A 23098-nucleotide genomic window follows, 5' to 3' on the forward strand; every position below is an offset into this window, starting at 1 on the left:
TGGCAGTTGTTGTGGAGAATGATCCACATGTTGGCGAGCCACCTGCCTGGGGTCTCTGTCAAAGATCTTTTATTTCCACCTTTAAGTGGGTGTACCTCCACTGGAATGCATTTCTGGTCATATGCCCTACTCAGGGATCTTTTTCTGCAGTCCACACACGTCTAATGTTATTGCACAATATTGCCCGTCTACAGGACGCTCTATTGCCAACCCTGGGAGGTCCAACAGTCCAGGCAATGAGCGCCCAGCTTTCAAGTCGCGCCAAGGGGCAAGGAAGGTAGGATGCGTGCTCCCGCAGATGGCACGCAAGCACGCACGAACTCCTCGACATGGCCGCCGACAGCGGACAATGGGCAGCGCAGCTGGGCTATTCACGGCAGGATTGTGTGCAGTCTCGCAGGACCAGCCGCCGGTGAAACGACGAGCGACCTTGTGGCCGGCAGATGAACCGAAGAGGACGCAGGCGACCTCCGCCAAACAACTCAAATGTTGCATTGCCGAAAAATACATCCCAATTATTTTAACTTTGCTTTGCTTTACCTCTCAATGGTATAGACTTGCCTCTCTGATTTTATCACAGCGTACAAAAAACAGAAAAAGTCACTCTACCTTCGATTATTGCCTCAATTAGGCGAGGAATAGAGTCCACGAAATTCTTTAGGGATGCTGTTTCCAGCTGAAGCTACAGACTAACAATTAGAGCTACAAATTACGGGGATGGTAACTGCTACGTCACCTCTTTCATAAATTGTCTCTTTCATAAATTGTCTCTTTCATAAATTGTTCCAGACATTTCTACGGGATTAAGATGGGGTGGAGGCTTGAGAGTTCCTCAAACGGGAAACGTATGAGTGCAGCCCTGCAAACAATGATGTCATCGTGTATTATGTTAGAATGGATGAAAGTCTTGTCTCCGAGAATGTTGAAATAAACAACCCAGTTCACGTTCATTATAAGCGGAACATGTTGTCAGAGCTCCTATTCAAAGCACAGGGTGTGAGATTTTGGTGAGTTGCAGATTGACGTGGACACCCATCATTTTTAAGTAGTCTTCCAGCCACAGTAATCTGGCGCCATTTCAGTGTATTTGTACTGGTATTTTACAGTTGATTTTTATCTACAGTTATTTTATCTACATTTTAGGTTACAGGCACGCCAGACGCTTGGCGCGTTGGCACTGAGCGACTCACCTGGTGCCTCACCTTGTTAAGCAAACGGCTGTTGAACTTTCGAGAAAGGCCGCGCTGGGCGCTAGGTGACCAAGCCAGTCGATCTGGCGTGTCGCTAGACGAACGATCGTGTTCGCCTAGTAGCTTCGAAGATTATACTACCTGATAAACACTGCTGATCACGTAATTTTGTTCGTTTCTCATCTAATATCGGCAGTTTTCAGAAGGGGATAATCTTCAATTTCTTGGAAATTAAATTAAGTTTTAGAAAGTTTATTTTTATTTATTCATTTCGTAGCACGCTTTCGTCCTGTAGATCTCCTTTTAAAAATTAGACCAATTTATGTTTAATCATCTTAATGTTACCACTAGACGCTCCTCAGCAGATATACTAGCTCTGTAATTAGTATTTTGTTTTTGTAGATTTTCTATAACAGCCGTGAGAAGGATGTCGAACGATTTTAAAGTCATTCGCAAATAACCGAAAAAACTGTATTGAACGTCCCCAAAGTTGTTTGTACAACATACACACTGGGTTTACGTGGGGCTCCCAAAACAGGACTTTGTAAAGCCATTTCTCAATACCGCTTCTGGGACGTCATGTAAATACTTATAAATCGATTCTGCAAATCCACTTCTAGTTGCCAGTTTTCCAACTCCGCAATCGATTTGCGCTCCCATATAAACGCAACCGGTTTTGAAACGTGCTTGGGTTTTACGCTCTCGTTTAAAATGGACTTACTGTGCAGTGAAGGAGAAGCAAAAATATTAGACGGAGCATGAAGGGGTCTACTTGTAGTAATCAAGTGAAGAGAAATAACAACTGTATTGGCAGAACCAGAAACTGGATCAGCTGTTTTCCGGACGCCATATTTAACTGTGACAGCAAATCTACTTCAGACATTAACATGTAAACACAACAGCGAAAAACTGTTTCCGAAATTCGGTTTTCGTCTCTCGAAAGATGTGTCACATGTAAAAATAAATATTATGTACCCAGTGTGATGGCAGTTTTAGTAACAGTTCATATTTCAAATATGACTCAGCATTGGGAGAGAGATTTAAACAGTATGAGTGAGTAACACGTCTATGGCGAGTGACTTCGATGCTCCGCTGTGGCCACCAAGCCATCCAAGCGCTTGGCACCCAGCGAGGCACAAGGTAAGCCTACCTACACTTTGAGGAACCTGGCACTTTGAAGGATAATAAAAGTCTTAAAAATGAGAAAAATACCTTTATTCAGTGATTACTTTAATTTGAAATTGTAACTAATGAATCTGAAATCATAATGAAATATAAAACATAGTATCGTCACACTCTGGGGGGGGGGGGGGGGGGAATCGTCATGTTATTAGTAGTGTCTCGCGGATCACTTACTTAAAGAGTATCGTGGAACACAGTTTGGGAAACTGTTGTCTAATGAGTCTACTCTGGTCTTTACCGCGGCTGTTATTCCTGTACACTGCAGAACATCTACAATAATTTTTCGTTGGATAATTAGAAAGGAGATATTTCAAAAGAAATTCCCATGTATGATGTCCGCAGCTCGTGGTCGTGCCGTAGCGTTCTCGCTTCCGGCGCCCGGGTTCGATTCCCGGCGGGGTCAGGGATTTTCTCTGCCTCGTGATGTCTGCTCGCCTGTATTTTACCCCTGCCACCTTCACAATTTGAAAGAGAGTATTCCAGTCAACATTGTCGAAAGCTTTCTCTAAGTCTACACATGCTAGAAACGTAGGTTTGCCTTTCCTTAATCTTTCTTCTAACATAAGTCGTAAGGTCAGTATTGCCTCGTGTGTTCCAATATTTCTACGGAATCCAAACTGATCTTCCCCGAGGTCGGCTTCTACCACTTGCTCCATTCGCCTGTAAAGAATTCGAGTTAGTATTTTGCAGCTGTGACGTATTAAACTAATAGTTCGGTAATTTCCACATCTGTCAACACCTGCTTTCTTTGGGATTGGAGTTATTATATTCTTCTTGAAGTCTGAGAGTGTTTTGCCTGTCTCGACAACCTTGCTCACCAGATAGTAGAGTTTTGTTAGGACTGGCTCTCCCAAGACCGTCAGTAGTTCTAATGGAATGTTGCCTACTCCCGGGACCTTGTTTCGACTCAGGTCTTTCAGTGCTTTGTCAAACTCTTCACGCAGTATCGATCTCACATTTCATCTTTATCTACATCCTCTTCCATTTCCATAATATTGTCTTCAAGTACATCACCCTTGTATATACCCTCTATATACTCCTTCCACCTTTCTGCTTTCCCTTCTTTGCTTAGAACTTGGTTTCCATCGGAGCTCTTGATAATCATACAAGTGGTTCTCTTTTCTCCAAAGGCCTCTTTACTTTTCCTGTAGGCAGTATCTATTTTATCCTTAGTGAGATAAGCCTCTACATCCTTACATCTGTCCTCCAGCCATCCCTGCTTAGCCATTTTGCACTTCCTGTCGATCTCATTTTTGAGACGTTTGTATTCGTTTTTGCCTGCTTCATTTACTGCATTTTATATTTTCTTCTCTCATCAATTAAATTCAATATTTCTTCTGTTTTTTACGCACTTGATTCTCTGCTGCCTTCACTATTTCATCCCTCAAAGCTACCCATTCTTCTTCTACTGTATTTTTTTTTCCCACCATTCCTGTCCATTGTTCCCTTATGCTATCCCAAGTGCTCCTAAAAAATAAGACCATTGATTTGCTTCACTTAGGGCAAGTGTGGCCAAAGTACTCACAAAATTAGATAAGCCAGCTGTCAGGATAAGGGTGCGTCCCACTATTGAGAGTCCAAGTACTTCAAAACGAGCCAATGCCGAAGTTCGCCCAGAAGCTGAAGTTCGTTTGGACAACGTTAGGCATTTTCCAGTGGTCTGGGACAAAAAAAAAAAAAAAAAAAAAAAAAAAAAAAAAAAAAAAAAAAAAAAAAAAAAGACAGCCGCAAGAATCCGGGTTGGAAAGGCAAAACCAAATTTTATTGTGTAAAACGTAACATTCACTTATGTCTGTATATAAATTTTTTTTTCTTTGATTATATTTCTTCACAAGTGTAAAACCATAGTTTATGTATATTATGATTAAGTAAGCTTTGTGTAATTTATGCATGTTGGTGAAGTAAAATCAAATAAAATACTTTTACTGTCGGACTTAATACTGTACCCACTTGAACACAATGCCCTCATTTGGGAACGCGTTGTATCCCCCCCCTTGGGGGCCACCTCGGAATATTTTATACATATTAAAAATCATAGTTAAAGTCGAAGAACTAGATAGCAAAGCCATGGTTTTTTTTTTCTTCAGGAAAGAAATCATTCGTGACTGAAAGGGTTAAAAAGCTCTTTGTTCATGAAAAAGTGGACACCTTATTTCAAAACACGTCATAATAAAATTGGTGAATTAGTGAAATTGGAAGAATATTACTTTGCAATTTTCGGCCTTAATGCCAACGTCGAAAGTGTTTTCCGTTTGATGAAAGCCGAGTCTATAAAGGGATGTAATAAACTGCAAACCGACACAGTCACAAATATCTTTTTGTTGTTATTATGTAATTTAAAATTGTGCCGTCAATGTGACAGAGTCGGGAGTTTCACGAAATGATTTCCAAAATAACATTTTTGATAAAGAGGGTTCAAATCAGAAATATTAATACTTAGCTACAGATTGTTATTGCTTTATAAATCTAATTTAAATGAATATATTTTCGTTTTCCGTTCCATAAAAAAAAGAGGATAGTTACTCGTGGGATACAAACCGCAAACAGCTGTAAGCAACCTCCTTTATTTGGAACCACAACCGTACCTTAAAGCCACATGTTTAGTGGGCGTACACTGTAAATTACGTCGTATGAGACCCAATGTGAGGATGGATAGAAGAGCAGACATTCACTGTCTAAATAATAGTAATGCGTCAATTGAGCGCGTACTGTTAAATAGTAAATAGGCGAATTGTGCCATCATCATCTTCCGAAAATAGAGCCGAAACCAAAACTCAATAACATCATCTCATTGCACGGAACGAACTCCAGCAACAACATGTTAGTACTCGTATGACGTGATTGATACATCCTCCTGAAGATATGGCTTTAACTCATGAAATCGGTTATGGTTCGCAGTAAAGAATCTTACGTACAGCTGTCTACGGTTTTCATTCCACAAGATATACATTCATAGCTGGGGTTGCCCTGAACAGAAAGTTGTTTTTCGACATAAAATTGTTTTATAAAGAAGACTGAGCACTTAATTCTATCATAAATGCAAGTTCATAAGGCAATTTACAGAGTTTTTACTTTTTAGGTTAAGCATGTTTGAGGGTGAAGAGTTGCAATACGGCGGTGAACCCCGAAGGGGATATCCCGACCTATAAATACCATATGATCATTTCATTTCAAGGTTGAAACAAACTGATTGTTGATAAATGATTGAAGATGCCCAACTGTGACTTTTTTTCTATTTAAAACATTGCCCAGGTGCAAGTAGGACTCGCGCGCGGAGGGCTCCGTACTAACTTAATTGTGTATATAGACAGTTCATCCATTTGGGAAATCGAGAATCTCGATCATTTTTGCCTGTTGTCGACATAGATAGAAACCCCCCGGCTTTAAAGATTTTCGAGAATGTTTTAATTTCAATAATATAATTGCGACACAAACTCATGCTGGAGGCCGTTATTATAATAATCAGTAGTTCTGCATTCAGGTTGACAGGTTCGCAATGGGGAAAGTCAAACATGATGCAAGGAATGACTTTATTGCTCATGTGACGTATTTCGGAATGTGTCCATCATCAGATATTCAGGAGCGGTTGCTCCACGTAGATACGGTGTTTTAAGTTATATGTGAAACAATCATTTGCAGACTAGTCTTGAAACGCCTTATCTACGTGCAACAATCTCTCCTGAATAGGCCGGCCGCTGGGGCCGAGCGGTTCTAGGCGCTTCAGTCCAGAACCGAGCTGCTGCTAAGGTCGCAGGTTCGAATCCTGCCTTGGGCATGGAGGTGTGTGATGTCCTTAGGTTATTTAGGCTTAAGTTCTAAGTCTAGAGGACTGATGGCCTCTGATGTTACGTACCATAGTGCTTAGAGCCATTTGAGCTCCTGAATATCTGAAGATGGATGTATTCCGAAACACGTCATATGAGCAACAAAGTCATTCCTTATCTGATGTTTGCCTTATACCATTGCGACAGAATCAGCCTGAATGCAGAACTACTGATTATTTTTAATTCAAGTTAGACGTCGGAAAGAAATATTTTTTTCGTGTGACTTGGTTACGAATTCACAATATTCGGATTTTTTCCTTTATTTATAGTGTTAAATCTTACTTCATCCCAAATTTCATGATTCTAGGTCAAAGGTAAGTACCCTATAGGTTTTGATGAATGAGTTTGCGAGTGTCAAATTGAGACAAATGGCCGTATCTTTGGATTGCATTGACTTAGAACCAAACTGTTATTCTACCGTCAAGGGTCCATTGACCTTATGAGACATAATTTTCAGCTTGATATGTCTGCCCGTTCTTGAGAAAAAGGGATGTTAACCAGACAGGAAGACAGACAACAAGCGATCTTATAAGGGTTCCGTATCTAACGGTTGACATACGGAACCCTAAAGATAGATAGGCTTGTCTTTCAGGGCAAGATGCCCTCCTAAATATGACCTTAATTTGGCTTTTCTATTTTTGGACCTGGCAACCTTAAACAGGACAGTCCAGCGTGGAGTGGTGCATCGAACCAGTCTTCCGACTGAGCAGCGCAGCAACGACGAACAATAAAAACAACAGTCTTTTTATTACTTCGTGTAGCTAGAACAGATTGGCCCGTTGAAAGGATTGACAGGGAAATATTGGTGGAACACCTTATGCTACACCACCACCACCACCACCACCACTAACATATCATTACGTTGCAGCAAAAACGTTTGACCGCCTCTCCAGCTGGAGAGGAGCCCCGCCTGCTGCGCTGGCCCGCATCCCGCAGTAGCAGGGTGTGCGACCGTTAGGGCAGCTGCGCCATTGGGCGTTCCAACGGTCTCCGGTGACGCAGCCACGCGCTGGGCTCTCACGGGAATGTTGCAGCGCCGGCGCCAGGGGGGTGGGGTCATTCCCCACGCCCAGAGTGCCATACTGGCGTGGGGAAGTCGTCTTGCCCCTCACGTGTGCGACCACCGAGTATACAGTAGACACGATGGAGCGCTACTTGCTCGTCTTCGTCCCCCCTTCCCCCCAACACGCCATCCTTGCCTTCAAACGCGAATTTCTCATGCGCAGAGACCAGTCGACTCGCTACACTCAACTGGAGCGTGCCATTTTTTGTTTGCTGTTTTGATGTATCCTTAATATTTATTAAATTCGGTGCAGAATACATCGCTCATATCAACAGTTAGAGGCGTCTCCTGAACTAGTTAATGGACTAATGTGCAACGATGTGATGAAATCTCGTAATTTCTCTGCGCCTTCCTTCATTAAGATCCTTGGAGGGGGGTGGGTGGGGAGGGGGGGGGGGCTAAGGACGACGGGGATTTACGTGTGTTGCAGAGCGTTTACTTCATCGTGGTAGTTGTACGACCAGCCACAGGTAATACTTCACTATTTTCTCTATAATTTAAATGCAACATTTCTTTACAATGTATCAACTTCTGCCAAGAATTTTCTCTTTGTTGGAGAATATGTATAGGTGCTAGCATGCCTTGTGCGGACAAATGGGTTAGGATGATGGTGAAGGGGGGGTGGGGGTGAATGATCAAGAACAGTACGGTTCAACACCCTGGCGACAAGTGATAGTTACGTATGCGATAGGTAACACCGTCCCATCCGAATTATCCATCCAGCTATTTGTCTTAACCGAATTAAGGAAGCTACAGTAATCATTTCGCGCTCACTGTAACGAATCACTGACGGTGCGTCACTCCCAGTGTCAGACGAGCTAACAAACGCACCTTAAAACGCGACCGATCTGAGGTTTTAGCGGAAAGAGCGCAGTTTGTGGAATGCATTCTACTCCCTACTCCCTGCTCACCTGAGCAACGTATCGAAGGGGATGTCATTTTCGACTGCGCACACTGTTTGTTCTATAAACTATTATCAAACGGCCTCCTAAAAGAAGTGTAGGCCGTTCGAATTGTTCATTTTACATTTTAGCTATGGTAGCTGCATATTAACCAGCGTCCCAGGTTAACTTTCATTATTCATCATAGTGTTATCCACTTACTGATGCTGTTTAGGCACCTTTGTGTCAACTTAACTTGAAGAACCACGGAGTGCGGTACTTAGAACATGGTCCATTTTAAATCGTTATTTGGGCGCTTATGACGGCGCTAATGACACCCCAAACATTGGAATGACAGTGCGAGGTCGCGAAGCATGATCTATACGAAGGCCAGTTTTATGTCTTGCTCGGCGTGAGGATTACAAACTAGCTACTTTAAGTCCAAGTAGCGAATTTTCGAAAGCCGGCTGTAAGGACTGGAAAACCTCGTGCCAGTGTGGCTGGCGCATCTCTTAAATCTGTGGTGCGCAAAAGTTATGATGAACGAACTTTGTATTCCCACCTGAGCATCGACATTTAGATGCTCTCTGGTTCCTGTATATAGATTTCTCGAATGTCAGGACCTTTACTTTGAAAATACCACGGCCAATTCCTATAGCTATGCTTTAAAAAACCTAGCACGTGTCATTAATGACGTCGTCGTTGTCGTCAGCAAATTAAACCTATTCCTCCTTTCTTTCCTTCTAGCATTCAAGGTCTCTTAGGCCTTAGAAAATGAATAAACGATTGTTCTGCATCACTCAATCATCCACGGCCTGATAATTGATTTTGAAATTGATGTTCTATACATTCTCTGTTAGATGCAGTGTAGAAATTAAATCCGCGATCTAATACTAGAAAAATGTGGCTCAGAAGAGTAAGTCCCCGTCTAACATTTAGTGAAACCACGGACTACTATAAATCTGGATGATCGGACGGAGTCTCGAGTCGCAGACATCCCTAAAGTCGCGTCCAGAATTTTAACCACTGCGCCAGCTTGCTCAACGTGATGAACAAAGAAGTTGCTTGAAAGAGAAGTATCAGTTACAATCTGGAAAACAGAAGTTGTTGTCTTCATACCAAAGGCTGGTTTCATGCACCTCACCATGCTAGTCTGTCGTTTGCAAGTCTTTTCATCTCTCCCTAACTGTCACAGCTTACATCCATTTAAATCTGCCTACTGTATTCAAGTCTTGGTCTCCCTCTACTGTTTTTACCCCCTCCCCCCCTCATTTCCCTCCAAATACTAAACTGAAGAATCCTTGATGCTCAGAATGTGTCCTGTTAACCGATCCCTTTTATTCAAGTTGTGCCGTAAATTTTTGTTTTCTCCAATTCGATCCATTATCTCCTCATTACTTATTCGAACTATCTATCTAATCCTCAGCATTCTTCTGCGGCAACACATTTCAAAAGCTTGTATTCTCTTATTGCACGTACTTTTACATAGTCCACATGTCAGTTACATACAAGGCTGCACTCCAGACAAATACCTCCACAAACTTCCTGGCACTTAAATGTATATTAGATATTAACAAATATCACTTTTTCAGTAATGCTCTTCTTGTTGTTGCCAGTTTGTGTTTTATATCTTCCCTGCTTTCGCCATAATCAGCTATTTTGCTGCATAAATTTTAAAACTCATCTACCACTTTTAGTTGCTCATTTCTTAATCTGATTCCCTCTGTATAGCCTGATTTACTTCGACTACATTGCATTACCCCTGTTTTATTGGTGGTAATGACAAGAAAGATTGATTCCGGTTTTGTCAGGTACGCTGCCGGAGTTTAGTCTCAATGGTTGATTATGGGTCCGTGTACCGACAATGTGCAGGCTCGTAGTGTCAAACGTCAGTTGAAGCAGTCTTCGTAGCGATCTTAGTCGATCGGAATGAAGAAAATCAGTAGCTTATTTGCCTGTACGAAAGGTAGCCATGTTTCTACAGCATTAAATCGGGAGCTTATTACTTTAAGATAAAGAAGAATGTTGTCTAGGTTTACTTGTAATAAAATACAAAGCATTTGCCCCTTTCGTAAACATATAATTATCAATAAGATTATCCGAGAATCAGTTACAAGGGGGGGGGGGGGGCGATGGAAGGAAGGAATGAAGTAAACAAGTCAACTCGAGTGTGTTATACGCAGTATCCTCTCAGTCGTCAGGCACTTTTTCTCTAGTGTGTCGGCAGATACTCGCAATTTCGTTTTTGCAGTGTGGAGCTGTAGTTAACCCCAGCAAATACTGTTCATCACGTCCAGTATCAACGGAAGGTGTGGGTTTGTTTCCTGGTACCAATAAAATTATTTTTAAAGCAGAATTTTACTTGCCTATTCGATAGAGCGGCCCCAATAAGTCTCGGGCTATATTCGTATTACCGGTACCAATTAAAGGGCGCGTTGATGCTATTGCCATGCTACAGCATCGCGTTGTCGCCTATGGAGTACTGGTTATTCTTCGTATTTTACGAGGCGTGTTTTTTAAGCAAGTTCCGTTTGGAAATTAAAAGTAGACGTGCTAATATATCTCAATAATTTTATTTTTACGTGAAAGCCTGTACTTGAATCTACTTTTTTACGTAATTTCCGTCAATATTAAGGCACTTGTCATACCGTTGTACCAGTTTTCGAATACCCTCCTCATGTAAGTCTGCCGCCTGACTTGTTAACCACTGCATCACCACTGTTTTGACTTCGTCATCGTCTTCAAGACACTCACCGCTCAGGTGTTTCTTCAAGTGCAGGAGCAGATGGTGGTCACTGGGCAAGATCGGGGCTGAACGGAGGAAGATCTAGAGTTTCCCATCGAAAAGATGTGATAAGATCTTTGGTCTGATTCGCCACATGTGGATGGGCATTGTATTGTAGCAAAACGATGCCCTTGCTCGAATTTCCATGGACTGCTACTTTGATTCTGGTGTGACGTAGGCCACCCATGTTTCATCGCCGGTAACAATTTGGCTTAAGAAATCATGACCGTCGTTGTGGTACCGCTCGAGGAACGTCAATGCACTGTCTAAACGTTTGGTTTAATGCACATCAGTCTACATTTTCGGTATAATTTTCTGTAATTCAAGTGCTCGGTCACAATGCAATACAAAACACTACGAGAAACATTTGGAAAGTTATCCCGCAAAGAGGAAATCGTAAAGCGTCTGTTTTCTCTCACCTTATTGTCCACTTCCTGCACGAAAATTTCATTAACGACCGAAGGACGCCCACTCCGTTGTTCATCATGCACATACGTGCGGCCACCTTTAAATGCTCTCACCCATTTTCTTACCATTCCATCACTCAATGTTTTCTCCGTAAACTGCGCAGATCTCACGATGAATATCGATTGCTTTTAGGCCTTTAGCACTAAGAAACCTTATAACAGCCCGTAGTTCACAGTCGGCGGGACTCATGATTAACGGAGGCATCTTAAACACTCAGTACACAGGCGTCGGTGCGTAGATTAAGGTACAGGCTTCATGTAAAAATAAAATTGAGATATCTTAGCACGCCTTTTTTAATTTCAAAACGGTACTTACTTAAAAAAAACACGCCTCGGACTGTTCCTCTTAGTTTATTTCGCAGTAGACTAATTTTGGGTCACTCCATCGAATGGGCACGTGAAAATCCGCTTTAAATATCGTTTTATTCGTAACTGGAAACAAACTCGCGCTTTTCGTAGACACTGGACGTCGCATGAATGACATGATGAACAGTATTTGTTTCTGATGACTCCAGCTGCACATTGCCAAAAAAAGAAATACTGCAAATATCTGCCGAAACACCCGAGAACACGTACCCGACGACTCTTAGGAGACACACCCTGTATAAGCGTATTTGATCGTTTCCATAGCCCATAGAAATGGCAACATTGGTGTCAGTTTTTGTGTGATGTTGCAGTTTCTACCATAATTGCATCTTACTTCTTAATCGAAGTTGTTGCGAGCAACAGGAGCTTCGAAAAATCAATGTTTATTCTGAAATAAGTACGCCAGTCATGTGGGTACTTAATGTGAGAATACGTTTCTAACTTCATTAACCGGTCCTTCTCCAACATATCGCGTTTCTTCTTCTGCTTTTTTTCGTCGTAGAGGCAAAGCCTTAAAAACTAACAAATCGTCTTAGCACGAGCTCCAAATAGTCGAAGCACAAACTGATGCTAGTACAAGCGTGCTTGTACTGTGTAGAGGCAAAGGGCATTTCTGCATGTTTGAACAAAACGCGCGTCTGACAATGTTGCATTTACATGTGCGATACACGTTTAGACTACGCGCTGTACGCACATGAGTTCTTCACCCAAAGACTAAATAAGTTACGAATGGAAAACATCTCGATGACAATGAGGACATTATTTAAACTTTCCTGACATCAGCTTGTAGCTTCCCTGAGGTGAGTGCTTCGAAAGTGGCGGTACTGGCATTCAGTGTGTAACATCATGTTCTCCAAGATGGACTCACCACCATTTCTGTATGCATTCTGACATCGTTTCTCAGTTTTTCCGTTTCAAACTAATTGCCGTAACTGCAACCACTGAGATTGAGAAATTGAGACAACATATTAGTTCCTCCAGCATAAATCTGACGTAATGACCATTAAGGAAAAATCAAATAAATTCTGGCTTAATACAGAGGCGTGCCGACGGTATTCCGCGTACGGTCAACAAATGGAATAGAGAAGAGAGGAAATGGTTAGAACACTTTGTACCCTCTGGCATACACCGTACCGTGGTTTGGGGGTACATCTTTAGAAGTACAGACATAATCGTTTTCATCATAGTTTTGAGAAAGCGCCCAGTCACTATCAATGTAGTGATAAAACATTGCTGTATGGGATTATCGCCGAGCGAGGTGGACGCACATTTAACTCGCATTCAAGAGGACGAAGATTCAAATCCGCGTCCAGCCATCCAGATTTAGGTCTACCGTGATTTTGCTAAATCCCTCGAGGCAAATGCCGGGATGGATCCTTCGGAAGGGCACGGCCGATTTCCTTCCCTATCCTTGACACAGTCTGAGCTTGTGCTCTGTCTCTAATGACATCGATGTCGACGGGTCGTTAACGCTAATCTTCCTTCCTGGAGCAACATGTACACTTGACAAGGGCGACTTGCGGACGTGTTACTTAATTTTCGGCGTAATCTGCACCGTAGTACTCCAACATTAAAATTCACGGTGCTCACTTTGTACGGATCTTTTCCACGAACTGTTCCATTCCGCAGTGATTTCCTCACTTTACTGAAATTCCACAGTTCCACTTCCATGACAAATAAGGGAAGAAGGTGGGAAAACAATTTGTTTTGGGAATTATGGTTCCATAAGTACTGTATATGTTAATATACAATAATTTAAACACATGTTTAGCTTTTCCAAAGATTACTTCATTTATGACCCATGAGAATATACGGGACATATCTGCTTCAGCGACTTATGCTTCTGTAGTTCTTAAGATTCGTTAATGTTCAAACATCGAATGTACACAAATACAGAGCTTTATAGATATATGGGTTGGACAAAAATTTAGAAACACCAACGACGCAACACAACAGCATGCATAATACGGTGTAGCAAATCATTTGGCATTTAAAACAGCTCCAGTCGTCTCTGGTGGGTAAATACAGTTCATGTGTGGTTTTCATGCGAATCTTGTACAATTCTTCCCGCAAAACAGTGGAAAGCTCCGGTAACGATGATGGAGGTGGATAGCGATCACTCTCCAAAGTAAACCACAAAGGCTCGATAATACTGAGATCTCGTGACTGCAGTGGGCGTGGGAGATGCGACAATTCATCCTTGAGGTTTTTTTTTTTTACTAGCTGTATGAACAGGGCCTTGTCGTCCTGGAACATAGCGTCACCATTCCGGAACAAACATTGTACCATGGGATGCATTCCGGAACAAACATTGTACCATGGGATGGACCTGATCAGCCAACTGCAGTCATGGACTATGCGGCTGGTCCCGGCGGAGGTTCGTGTCCTCTCTCGGGCGCGCGCGCGCGCGCGCGCGTGTGTGTGTGTGTGTGTGTGTGTGTCTTTAGTATAATTTAGGTTAAGTAGTGTGTACGCTTAGGGACTGATGACCTTAGCAGTTATTGTATTGCATGTTAACCGGGGACCTAGAAACGACGGAGAGGCTCCGTCCGCGCCGCAGCCATAGTGGTCCACAACCCCACGACGACTACTGCAGTGAACTTCACCCGTCCGCCGCCCCACACCGAACCCGGGTTATTGTGCGGTTCGGCCCCCGGTCGACCCCCCAGGGAACGTCTCACACGAGACGAGTGTAGCCCCTATGTTTGCGTGGTAGAGTACTGGTGGTGTACGCGCACGTGGAGAACTTGTTTGTGCAGCAATCGCCGACATAGTGTAACTGCCGTTAGACCACACGGCCAACCGGGCGGGCACCTTAGCAGTTAAGTCCCACAAGATTTGACATACATTTGAACATTTGATCAGCCAAAATGGTCACATTATCCTTAGCAGTTACGCGACCTTGCCGAGTAACCACGATGCCCATGGATAACCACTATATGGCTGCCCAAATCATCATCGAACCCCCGCCGTGTTTCACTGTCGGGCGTAAACTCGGCCCGAAGGTGAAGTTTGCATGACCGGTGAGTGCTTGTGAACGCAATTCTCTGCTCATGGCCCCTTCGAGTTTTTCCTACGCTTACAGGCTTCGCGAGTGTGACATTCATTTCTGTTGTGACACTTGCCGCTATCGTCGTATTATTTTTGGTCACAGTCTTCGCGGAAGAGGTTTTTCCGCTTTCCCTGTACGCGATATAAATCTTAGATACGATGCCTCTTGAAGCACCAAACACTTCAGCTACCTTGGTTACGGAAGAACTCACCATAGTAGCACCAACCGTTTGCCCTCGTTCGAATTCACTTAGCTCCGACACGGTGCACCTACAACTACACAAAAAACTGCTCTGATCAGGACTGACATTTGCAACGTATTGAGCATATTGCAAAGGTGCCGTTTGTGGTCAAATACAGCAGCGCCATTCGCAGGCTCGGGTAGCATTTGCATTTACGTCAAGCAAGCATTTCTCGCATTGTTTACATACCTTTGTGCAGTTCCAGTAAATCATCTTGATCGGTGGTAGAACAGCCAAGTTTCCGTAGTTTAAACTAATTTGGCACTTCCTTGTAAGAAACTCACTTTGCCGGTGTGTCGTGCCGGCCTTGTGCCCCCATGCTACACATGGTGAACAATGCGGGCACTATCGTGCTTTATCTCCATGGGCGCTCGCCAAGTGACTAATCGTTTTGTCCGGTGAGCCTGTCTCCGTGTGTGAGAAAGATGTTGTACTTGAGTTTGGCAAAAAAAAAAATGTTCTCATAGTATTTGTCATTCAGCTCAATGTATTTAGTCCAACGAAGCTTTTGCTAAATAGAGAGATATAAATTTGTTTCAAACTCTGCATAGTACTCGTTTAGATCAGAAATGCCCTCTGAATTCGACGAAACTTTTTTCTGTAAATCTGATTTCTCGTTAGGGTAAAGAACGTATTGGTTGGTGCTAAATCTGAAGAGTAGAGTTAGTGGGAAATATTTTCCAAGCTGAACGCATGTACTTTAATTCAAATAACACTACGGAGCAGTCGCTTTGGTGCTATGTAGAAGGCTATGTTTTCGCTGTAATCTCAGTTGCTAATTTTGCAGATCACTAGTAACGCGGTGCCTAATAGAAGGAAATAACTGATTTCCCCTTTCTCCAGTAGTCAACCGTGATGATACGCTGTCTCCCGCCGTCCAAACTATTTTCATGTGTTTCCACCAACCCATACACTGTTTCCCGCCGCCCAAGCTATTTTCATATCTTTCCACCAGCCATTGCTGCAGTTTGTCTCCAGGGTGTAACGACGGATTCACGTTTCAATGACAATCACATAGCTTTGCTAGAAGTCTGTAGAATTATTCAACTTCTTTAGATGGTGTTTCCAAATGTGTATATATGGAGATTGTATCTGTTCTTTCGGATATGTCCGAAAGAAAAGATACTATCTTCATATATATATATATATATATATATATATATATATATATATATATATATATATATATATATATAGTTGAGGCTCACCGGCTGTTTGACCCTCTTCATCTGTGCGGATGCACAAACAGTGCCTGAACTCCTACGGGAATCGGCAAAAAGCCGCGAGTAATGAGTATAATGGGCAGTGGCAGTATGAATATAGTGCGAGACAATAAGTTGAGAATGTGTCTCACGGGAGGCGTGCCAGAGATAGGTCCCTGCAGTCGCACTTTCTTTTGTGTCCTCTTTGGCTCAGATGGATAGAACGTCTGCCATGTAAGCAGGAGATCCCGGGTTCGAGTCCCAGTCGAGTCACACATTTTCAACTAATGCCGTTGACTTATATCAACGCCTGTATGCAGCTAAGGGTATTGATTTCAAAGTAATTTCCAAATGTGCTTTCTTAATCGGTTTTACCTGGAATCGAACACTTCATTAACACGCAGTCTACGTCACGAGATACAAAATTTCGTTTGTCATCTTTCGTATGCGACGGCTGTCATCTTAAAAATCTCGCAATGACCATCTGCGCCCCCCCCCCCCCCCCCACAAATTTTATTAACTATTTATGTAGAAGAAAGTTCATTCGGGATTTCAAATACTTTATACTCAGATTACCACATTTGACACCGCATATCGTCATCGTCTTCAGTACGAAGATTGTCTTGATACAGCTCTCCATGCTAGTGTGTGCCATGTAAGTGTCTTAATCTGCGTAACTATGGCAACCTACGTCCGTTTTCGTCTGCTTATTATATGAACCATATTATTCCAGTACAATTTTTACACCACACATGCATTTTCATTAACATATTAACTATTTGTTGGTGTATGTTAACGACCTATTTATTCGATTCGATTCAGGACAACTTCATCAGTGACCCAGTCTACCATCCTGTCTTCAGCATTCTTCCGTGGCATATTTCTGTCCTGCTCTTGCCTGTATTGTTTATCGTCCGCGTTCCATTGTCATTTTAAGTTAAACCCCAAATACTCTCTGAAAGTTGAAAACATTTCTCAATTTTAGGAAAGCCCTTATTGCTATTGCCGACCTGTGTATTATATCTTTTATTTCGGCCGTCGTCAGATATTGTGGTGCTCAAATAACAAACCTCAGCTGTATGGTACCTTCATCATCCCATTTCCAAATTAGCTCTCAGGGGCGGCTGACTTCGACTACACTCCATTATCCCTGTTTTACTTGTACTGATGTTCCTATTATAAACTGTTTTCAAGACCGTATTTACCTAGTTGAGCTGATCGTCAAGGCCGTTCGCCGTCTCTGACAGAACTACAATGTCTCGGCATAAGTTCATCTATCCTGTAAGAAACGATATTAAGCGCTGGTATGGTGTCCTTATGAAGTTCTTCGAAATTAGTTTCTATGTTAGTCAGGGGCGCCTATACCCGGGGGAAAGTGGGGGGCAGGGGAGCGCTGCCCCATCGTAGCTATCAGGGAAAGGGAAAAGTAAAGTGTAATAATATGTTTTTCTTTAAATAATTTTAAAATTGGTAATACACACCCATTTAACATGGTCTGAACTGTTATTTTTTAATGACTATTTACAAGGCAGCATTCGCCTCCCAAAATATTAAAAATACTGCATACCCCCAGATCTAGCCCTTCCTCCCTTACAAACTGTTGTATGGGTGCCCTTGATGTTAGCTGCGGCCCTCTTATTTTCATCAATGTGTTTCATCCATGCTCGAAACTGATGTTTACTGATTTATAGCAAAATTGTGACACATATCGCTTACCATAGGGCCATAACTATTAGGAAGTTCGGAAAAAAACAATCTAAATAATATTTTAACAATATTCATGTCTTTTAATGACATTCCCCTCTACTTCGTAGAAATTACCGAATCAATACTTGTGTTCCCATGAAAAAAAAGGAAAATCTTAAATAAAAACGCGGCCTGCGTGTTAATGATACGAACGTACATGGGCTATGGAGATGGAAAAGTATACCAGAGTGAGGCGAGAAGCGTTAATCTGGAAATGAATGAGTGGAGAATTAATAAACCGATTGTGTTATGGGATAACTCTGACAGTGGAATACCAAAAACGAGGAATCGTTCGTAGATGCAATAATTTGTAGTTGCTAACTTCGCAATATACGTAACCCTCAGCCAGCTTGTATGCGTATATCATGAGGGATTTGGAAAAGTAATTCCACAAATTCCCTTCGTGTGGTGTATTTTGGAAACATACATGGTTAGTCCTGGGGTGAATGTCTGAAAAACTGCGGTCTTTGTTTAAAAGTGGAAGTGTACAGCCCATAAGCCATAGTGAAATGGCATTGTAGCCACACACGAAATCAGCAGAAACGATTTTCATATACAGATATACTAGTGGAAACTGTCGAGACTCTGACAAGCTCTAGTGTTGAAAGTGTACACAAAGGATACAACCAAAGTACACCATGTCCCATCCTGCCTAAGGTCTGCGAGGATAAGAAAAATACGATCTGCATCCACAAGTCCTTAATCCGTATATGCACCCCAAGTCATTTACTCGCATCCACGAATATTAACATATTGTAAATCACTTTAACACGTTCGGTACGCTGTAGTCCTGATGGTAGGTTTGCACCTAGTCTGGATTTTGTCTGTTGAAATCGCTTTTCATTCCATAACAAAAGAACGTAGATGCCGATCACGTCCACATTTTAATACAACATGATCTGTCATACTGTTTCCCCGAAGAACTGGGGAGGACAACACAAAATTGAAACAAATTTTGGTCATATGCAAGGACTGTTAGTGACGCCAATATTAGGGACTAGATATTCATGGACGAGACAGGAACTAAAATACAGGGTAGCAAAGCTATGCAGAAGTGCTGAACTCCGTTTTTCCTTTACAAAAGAAAATCCAAGGGTACTGCCCCGATTTAAATATCGTACACTGTAAAAAAAGAGGAAAATAGGTATTATTATGAGTGACATTAAGAAACAGCTGCCGGCCCAGTGTGGCCGAGCGGTTCTAGGCACTTCAGTTTGGAACCGCGCGACCGGTACGGTCGCAGGTTCGAATCCTGCCTCGAGCATGCATGTGTGTGCTGTCCTTAGGTTAGTTACGTTTAAGTGGGTCTGAGTTCTAGGGGACTGATGACCTCCGTTGTTAATTCCCATAGCGCTCAGAGCCATTTTGAGAAACAGCTGATATCTTTAAAACTTAGGCCTAACGGAACCCCTGTAAGACACACACAATTGTCGCATTTTGGGATCATCACCGCCAGGGAACGTTCATGAATTTACCCTGCGTAATGAACGAGTCATGTGTTGTGTAGCTTCGAGGTACAGTCCATGACTGGTCTATTTTTCTTTGGGTAACTCGGACCCCAAGGGCCAAGAACATGCAGCTTGAATAGGTGACGTTACTGTGATCTGCTTCGCCAACATGTAATATCCCTCCTTTGCGGGAGAGAAATGCTTTGGACCCAAATGTAGTGATGCACGATGGAGCTCCACCTCACACTGCTCGTGAGGTCACCCGGTTACTTCGTAACACATTTGGAGACAACCGAATCATCGACTGACCGTTTCTGAACAGCGTGGCCACGGAATTTACCAGGTTTGAACCCGTGTGATTTCTGGCAGTGGGGTCGCCTCAGGACAGGGTTTATCAACGGGACACTAACACACATTGGAGGCTGGAGATTAGCATAGCTAAGGAGGTAGTTAACATCCCACTTGGCTCCTGAGATGTTTCGGGCATCAATAGAGCAGTCTTTAGCGAGGTTCCAGGCTGTCGTAAATGTAGATGCTCGTCACACTGAGTGAGCAACATTTATAACCTTTAACGCAAACATGGTAATTAACAAATATAACCCTCCCCTGTGCAGATTAAAATGTTTCTTTCAATAGTTTAGTAGTTATTTCTCTTCCGCATGCCCTTACAAATGCTTCCACACAGTTTCATTGTCCAACGATCACTCGTTTTTCGTGGGGGGGGCAGCTTTCAATAAGCGAGAGTTTAATTATAACCCCCCCCCCCCCCCCCCCCCTGTAGTCCAGAGCCTCGGAAAGGCCACGGCCATCACGTGAGGGACCCATCTGACTCACTTATTAAGCATTTTTAATCATTAAACATAAAAGCATCGTTTTTTAGCCAAAAGAAATTAACAATGATGTTACACGTTTCACGTCTGCAGGCGTAAAGCAAGTCGGAGAATATACTTCACCCGAGAGTAAGTTCTGTCGAGATTAAGTTTTTGGAGCTTTATCTAGCAGAAACGGCAGAATTTATGTTGCTTTGAGTTATTTGCCTGGCGAACTTCCCGAATATCATGAACGAAGAAGGGGCGTCCTTTCAAACGACTTGAAAATTAAGACATTTTTTGTTGTTGTTGTTTAGTAGACCCATGTTTTCCTACTGATGTACGAGAAGACTTAGGTATACACCAGACACCTGTGTCACTGATATTTTTAGATGTTCATCATCATGCTTTCTCACAGCATAAATCTTATATTTTGTTGTATCGGAAAGAAGTATACGTGTAAGAAAAATTAATAACTGGTGTACTACAAACCAGCGATCTGTTTCTCGTAACGAATCACACGGCCGGACGCGTACATACTTGACGCGCGAGGGAACATTTGTGCATAGTATTATCTTGTGTTAGAAAACTCTGACAGTTCCCATTTCGAGTCGATGTAAATGTCACGTAATCTTAAGATTTCGTTCGCATAATATTCCCCGAATGTCGAAAATTAGATAAATACGCAAGAAAATGCGTCTACATCTACATTTATACTCCGCAAGCCACCCAACGGTTTGTGGCGGAGGGCACTTTACATGCCCTGCATTACCTCCCTTTCCTGTTCCAGTAGCGTATGGTTCGCGGGAAGAACGACTGTCTGAAAGCCTCCGAGCGTGCTCGAATCTCTCTAATTTTACATTCGTGATCTCCTCGGGAGGTATAAGTAGGGGGAAGCAATATTTCGGTACCTCATCCAGAAACGCACCCTCTCGAAACCTAGCGAGCAAGCTACACCGCGATGCAGAGCGCCTCTCTTGCAGAGTCTGCCACTAGAGTTTGCTAACAATCTCCGTAACGCTATCACGCTTACCAAATAACCCTGTCACGAAACGCGCCGCTCTTCTTTGGATCTTCTCTATCTCCTCCGTCAACCCGCCCTGGTACGGATCCCACACTGATGAGCAATACTCAAGTATAGGTCGAACGAATGTTTTGTAAGCCACCTCCTTTGGTGATGGAATACATTTTCTAAGGACTCTCCCAATGAATCTAAACTGGCACCCGCCTTACCAACAATTAATTTTATATGATCATTCCACTTCAAATCGTTCCGTACGCATACTCCCAGATATTTTACAGAAGTAACTGCTACCAGTGTTTGTTCTGCTATCATATAGTCATACAATAAAGGATCCTTCTTTCTAGGTATTCGCAATACATTACATTTGTCTATGTTAAGAGTCAGTTGCCACTCCCTGCGCCAAGTTCCTATCCGCTGCAGATCTTCCTGCATTTCGCTGCAATTTTGTAATGTTTGTAGTGTTCGTGATCGCCTTCATAAGTTGTTGCCGCACATAAAAGTAAAATCGAAACGTAGTGCACATCTTCCAGAACAGACTGCCGGACACGACAGACGACACATCGACAACCTTCTCAAGAGAGAAGGGATGCAGTGAGAAGAAACTCCGTCAGAGAATACCCTTCGATTTTTTTTAATCATACGAAATTGAGAACTTTTTCAGAGAATGTTCTTTTGCACTGACAATCTTCTGCGGAGTTTTTTTCTATTTTATTCATAGGAGCCAGTGAGTGTCCTGTGGTAAGTCCTAGTTCATCCAGAGTAAAGGTTGAAACGAGGATCGAAATTGATCTGAAATGTTTAGCAGTGTCGTGTCACAGTATAAGGTGGAAGAAATGAATGGTTCAAATGGCTCTGAGCACTATGAGACTCGCTACGGTCGCAGGTTCGAATCCTGCCTCGGGATGGATGTGTGTGATATCCTTAGGTTAGTTAGGTTTAAGTAGTTCTAAGTTCTAGGGGACTGATGACCTCAGAAGTTAAGTCCCATAGTGCTCAGAGCCGTCTGAACTATGGGACTTAACTGCTGAGGTCATCAGTCCCCTAGAACTTAGAACTATTTAAACTTAACTAACTTAAGGACATCACACACATCCATGCCCGAGGCAGGATTCGAACCTGCGACTGTAGCGGTCGCGCGGTTCCATACTGTAGCGCCTAGAATCGCTCAGACACTCTGGCCGGCCGAAAAAATGAATGATGTGAAAGCAAGTAAAGGTGCCAACTCCAGTAACTGTCTGCACTCCGGCTCCTATGTACAGTTTTTGAGCGGAAACTGAACACTTTGCAGGGTGGAGTCTCCCGGGTGCAGAGCGGCGCCCGGCGCGCCATCTGGCGGCGAGTGGCGGCGCCGGCCCAGCAAGGCGTGGGCCAGCGAGCCGCCGGGCCTGGTGGCGGGGGCGGGCCGCGCCGCCTCCGCCAGCCCCGGCGCCGCCTCCCTCGACTCGGGCTACTCGGACGCTCAGCTGCCGCCTGCCAGGCCCGCAACTCCGGAGCCCGACGCCTACGCGGACATCCTCAAGACGCCTGAAGCCTTCAACGCCTCCTTCTCCCCGCTGCGCACGGACACGCGACTCAGCTGGCTGGCGGAACTAGAGGAACCTGTGAGTGCGTTACGAAGGTCATCAAACTTGTCGTAACTGAACACACCGGGCAAAACATTAGTCACCCGCAGGTGACGTCACGCTGATGCTACGTAACAGTACTTTGAGCCTCGATAATTGACTCAATTAGGCAAGGAAAGTAACTCACAAACTTCTTAGAGTTTGTTATGTAAAATGGAGGTGGAAGGACGTGGTCGGACTGGGGGGGGGGGGGGGG

General features: G+C 43.2%; 1 protein-coding gene across 4 annotated transcripts in view; it reads left to right on the forward strand.

The window, feature by feature from the left end:
- LOC126281428 (protein inscuteable homolog) overlaps positions 1 to 23098 on the forward strand; it is a 206539-nt gene that overhangs the window by 122890 nt on the left and 60551 nt on the right. For 3 of the 4 annotated variants that reach the window (XM_049980380.1, XM_049980378.1, XM_049980377.1), the window contains exon 2: positions 22569 to 22881. In XM_049980380.1, the coding sequence (XP_049836337.1) occupies positions 22569 to 22881 (313 nt within the window). Of the gene's footprint in view, positions 1 to 7697; positions 7730 to 22568; positions 22882 to 23098 lie in introns of those variants that run through there. The other variant, XM_049980381.1, reaches the window with a different exon arrangement.

Source organism: Schistocerca gregaria, chromosome 7 (assembly GCF_023897955.1).
Source record: "Schistocerca gregaria isolate iqSchGreg1 chromosome 7, iqSchGreg1.2, whole genome shotgun sequence".
Taxonomy (NCBI): Eukaryota; Metazoa; Arthropoda; class Insecta; order Orthoptera; family Acrididae; genus Schistocerca; species Schistocerca gregaria.